At 37.5% G+C, this 4,327-nt stretch overlaps 1 protein-coding gene across 1 annotated transcript; it reads right to left on the bottom strand.

Moving 5' to 3' along the window:
- Positions 1 to 3,364: 3,364 nt before the first annotated feature.
- Positions 3,365 to 4,327, bottom strand: LOC141007664 (olfactory receptor 1M1-like). The gene has a single exon (XM_073480045.1). It carries the CDS (start codon positions 4,325 to 4,327, stop codon positions 3,365 to 3,367), a length of 963 nt encoding a protein of 320 aa, XP_073336146.1.

Raw genomic sequence — 4,327 nt, 5'->3', positions numbered from 1 at the left:
CACGAGTCGATTGTTAAAACGGTGCTGGATGGTTGAAGTACAACCAAAGAGTAGGTACTAACAAGATAGTTCCTATCCCACGTAATGTTTCCTTGCCTGTGCTGCCAGTATGAATGCCTTTGGTTACTGCGGGCACACCATAACATTTCTCCACGACTGCGCGTCTATATTAATGTATACGGTAAAGCCAGTGTGCGCCGACAGGGACTTTATGGTGCATTCAGGTACACCTTGTAAACTCTGTAATGTCTTCTTGAATGGCCATGAAGGTTGTTCAAAACGAGAAAGCCCTTTGTTCCCGTATTGTTTCTCTGTTGAACTTTATAGACTGGCTTTTTAAATAATTAGAAGCAAAATCATAAAGATATCCCAGTCAGTTCTGCATTGGCAGACATTAAAATGCCCTTTAAAAACTCAAATTAAATTCTTAAAATCAGACTCCACCAGATTCTTGTACAGTAGGTCCCAGAGTACCTTTGTAAAAGTAATGTTTGTTTGTGTTTTTTACTGCAGCATTTTTAAATAATTTGATGTCAAAGTCATGCACAATACGGATTTAATGCTCTGTGAGCAGATTTTCAAAATTCCTTTAAAAAATTCATATCAATTTGTTTGTGGCAAACTCCACCAGATTCTTGTACATGTTTGCATGTTTGCACCTCTGTGATCATTTCCAAGTTTTTTTTTACTGAATAATTTGATGCTATAATCATCATATCAATCATATCAAATTGTTTTCAGCAAACTCCACTATATTCTTATTAAGTGTATTATTGTCCTACTTGTTGTTTGTCCTATATACATGGTGACTGTATATCCCTTGGGGGATTAGTAAAGTATCTTGTATCATATCATATCGTATCGTGTCGTATCATATCGAACATATCATAGTGTAGCGTATCATATTCTAGTACAACAGGTCCTAAGGCACCTCTGATAATATATCCCTCCTGTTGTCCTTGGGTCCAAATTTTCAACAACAACATGGGTTTCTTTCATCTGATCACCATAAAATTAACTTGGATGATTCCATGCAAATATTGCACTTTCACTCTACTCCACATTTTTCTGAGTTTACAAGGTGCACCTGAATGCACCACGAAGTCCCTGTCGGCGCCGACAAGCTTTACCGTACAAAACGATGTAGACGCACAATCGATTTTTATGCGGCGATAGTGCGACACAGCGTCTCACAAGTGTAGAGAGAAGTTTTTCAGAAGTACAGTAGGCGCATATTCAGAAACATTTAAAGTTGTTGGGCTGATGTTTAGACTCTGAAGTTAGAGCTGCAAAGATTTCTTTGTTATTTGTGACAGTACATGAAGAGTATTTGGTTATTTGGACTGTTGGTTGGACACAAGAAGCAATTTTGAAGACGTAACTTCGGATTCTGTGGAAGTGAAGGAACATTTTTCACAATTTCTTGACATTTTATGAACTAAATAATTAATTCTGAAAATAATCGACGGATTAATAGATAATGAAAATAATCTATTGTTGCAGTGCTATCTGAAATATGAAGATAACGTGTAGTGTATTATAGGAGTGTAGATATTTATATTCACATTATTCAAACAGCTCATTTTGTTTTTAAAGGCTGTATTTATATCCATTTGTATAGAATTTAGGAAAAAAAAAATCTTTATTTACCTCTTACATTTCTACAATATTCACCTGCTGGGTGAACGAAATACATTAACTGCGTATGTTTGATTAAAATGAAACTCTTTTGTTGAAAGCCCCCTGGTGACTCACGGTACAGATCCGTCTGTGCAGCTGTATCAGGTCTGAGAACAATGTTGTTTTGCATTCAGACATAGATTTTCATGAAGTTCCCAAGTTTTGCTCCTTCAACAAAGAAGACTGGATCTCTTTATCAAAAGAAGTAGTTAGCTCATCCATTTGAATCCAGTAGTGCTGATTACTAAATTTATTTATGCCAAGTTTACAGGTTTATATGAAGAAAAAAAAACGATGTAGACGACTCATATGTCGAAAACGGAAGTAGAAAGAGTGAAGCCTCTTGCTTGTTTTAGGGGCTGTTTCCTCCTCTTTGGTGATTGGTGATTTGTTGACCCAGAACGGCATCCTTCAGGCTGATCAGGCTCCCAGAAACATCTAAATGATCTAAAAGTCGTTTAAGGGGATGGATTTATTGAAAAAGGTTGTAGGGAGAAAACGACTCTCATAATATTTCCAAATAACTAACGTTTAGGGAAAGTTATTCAGAATGAGATTGTTTGTCCCCTCATGCTTCTCTGATCACGTACTGTTATATCCTCTTAAAAAGTTTGTCCATCAAGCAACCACAATTTTAGCAAAGCATCTACATTGTTCACATCTATGAGCTTTACAACACTATCAGTTATTAATACATAGAGCAGTATTTGGGCAGAGAATGAAACACATATGTCAAATAAGGATATTGATCATGCAGCAAATAAAAGAGACAGATTGACCCATCTATCTGTGGCAAAACAGAACTTACTGCTTAGTGGCTAATGTGATTTCTTAGTTTTTCATGGAGTGCTGTTGCAGATTATTAAAGACGGAGTGTAATTCATGAGCCTGCACTGTACACATAATCCCACTAGAGGGCAGGCACTCATCTTATAACCACAGTGTAGTTTTTGTCCTGTCTGATGTATTGTTAAACTGTGTCTTGGAAACAGGATGAGTAAGTTATTATTCAGCACATCACTTTTTACAAGATCTGACAGAGGTATCTGCTGTAGTTCATTATGCCGCAACATTCTCATTTCCTCATTAATGTAAATATACTAGTACGAGAGTTCAATCCACGAGCATTAAATTGCCCAACCTGACGAGAATGACCTCTGACCTCTTGTGAAATAATGAACTAATCAGGACCATCCGCAGTTTGATCACACAAATCACACTTATCTCACTTTTTCTGAACTTTTTATGCACAAATTAAACTATATTGATGACCCAGATTATGCATCATGTTCCTTGAGGATACATTTATCATTAAGACGCTCACAGATAGCCAAAACAAAATGGTTCAGTTTTTGATGCCATCACTAGACAACTTTAGTGAATGACCTCCATTTTAACAAAAAAGTAATGACCCTGATTTGAACAAACTTCAGATTGATGATCAATTGACTCACAATAGCCAAAAAGATGGGGATGCATTAGTATATTGTACACAATACAACTTTAATTCAATCACATTCACATTAAAGTGTCTGCAGTACAGTACTCTTTTCATATCCTTCTCGACACTCACAACCTCATGTTAAATCCAACTGGTGACACATTTCTGTTGACAGACATTACTCAGATAGCATACAGTCTTTATTAAGGGCTCTTTATTAACCCTTTTTTATTGTGATGATTGTTATGTGCCAATTTTATTTTTCCTGACCAGTGCCAGGGCTCTGGTTTTGATCTCTTTAGTTTTCAGAGAATATACGATAGGATTGATGCAGGGTGGGAGGCAAGAGGCCAGTGACAGGCTCAGCACACGCTGGTCCGGGTTGATGGATCCCACAAAAAGCCCGACTAAGAATATGCTGAATATGGGAATGTAAAATACAGCAACAAGGATGAGGTGCTCAATGCAAGTGGTGAGAGCCTTTATTCCACTGCTGACTGATTTCATCCTGAACACAGTCACCAGGATGCTAAAATAGGACAGAAGAATACAAGTAAAGGGCCCCATCAGATTCACCATACTAGCAGTTGAAGCCACAGACCACTGCAATGTGTAATCATTACAGGCCAGTCTGAACACAGGAGCATAGTCACAGAAAAAGCTGAACACTTTGACAGAATTACAAAAAGACAGTCGAGTCATTATACCTGTTGCATATGTATTTAGTGAGAGAACATAAACCCAAGACAGGCTGACCACGCAAGTCATGCTCCGTAATGTGTTGAACGAGTTGTGATGCAGAGGGAGACATATTGCGATCAACCTGTCATAGGCAAGTATAGCGAGTGCATATGACTCCAAAGTCCCAAACATATAGTAGACAAACATTTGAACCAAACAGAGGTTGAATGGAACAAAGTTATCCTTTAAGAGAAATGTCTTAATCATGCTGGGAATAGTGCTTGTGTTTAAGATGACATCAATCACTGCGAGGTTGATAACAGCCAGAAATTTTGGAGTGTGTAAACAACGGTTAAAGGCAATTATATAGATCAAGAAACTATTGAACAGCACTGTCACCACATAAACAAACGCTAGAAAGATGATGTAGACACTGATGAAGGGAAATGTCTCAAATCCGATGATATAGAAGCCTGGAGGATGAATGATGAGAGAGTCGTTTAAAACAGTCCTGAGAAAAGACAT

Source organism: Pagrus major, chromosome 13 (genome assembly GCF_040436345.1).
Source record: "Pagrus major chromosome 13, Pma_NU_1.0".
Lineage (NCBI taxonomy): Eukaryota > Metazoa > Chordata > Actinopteri > Spariformes > Sparidae > Pagrus > Pagrus major.
This window is presented reverse-complemented; position numbering and strand designations above follow the sequence as displayed.

Coding starts and splice junctions, on each gene's coding strand:
- LOC141007664 (XM_073480045.1), bottom strand. CDS start 4,327: ATGTCTTTTCTCAGGACTGTTTTAAACGACTCTCTCATCATTCATCCT.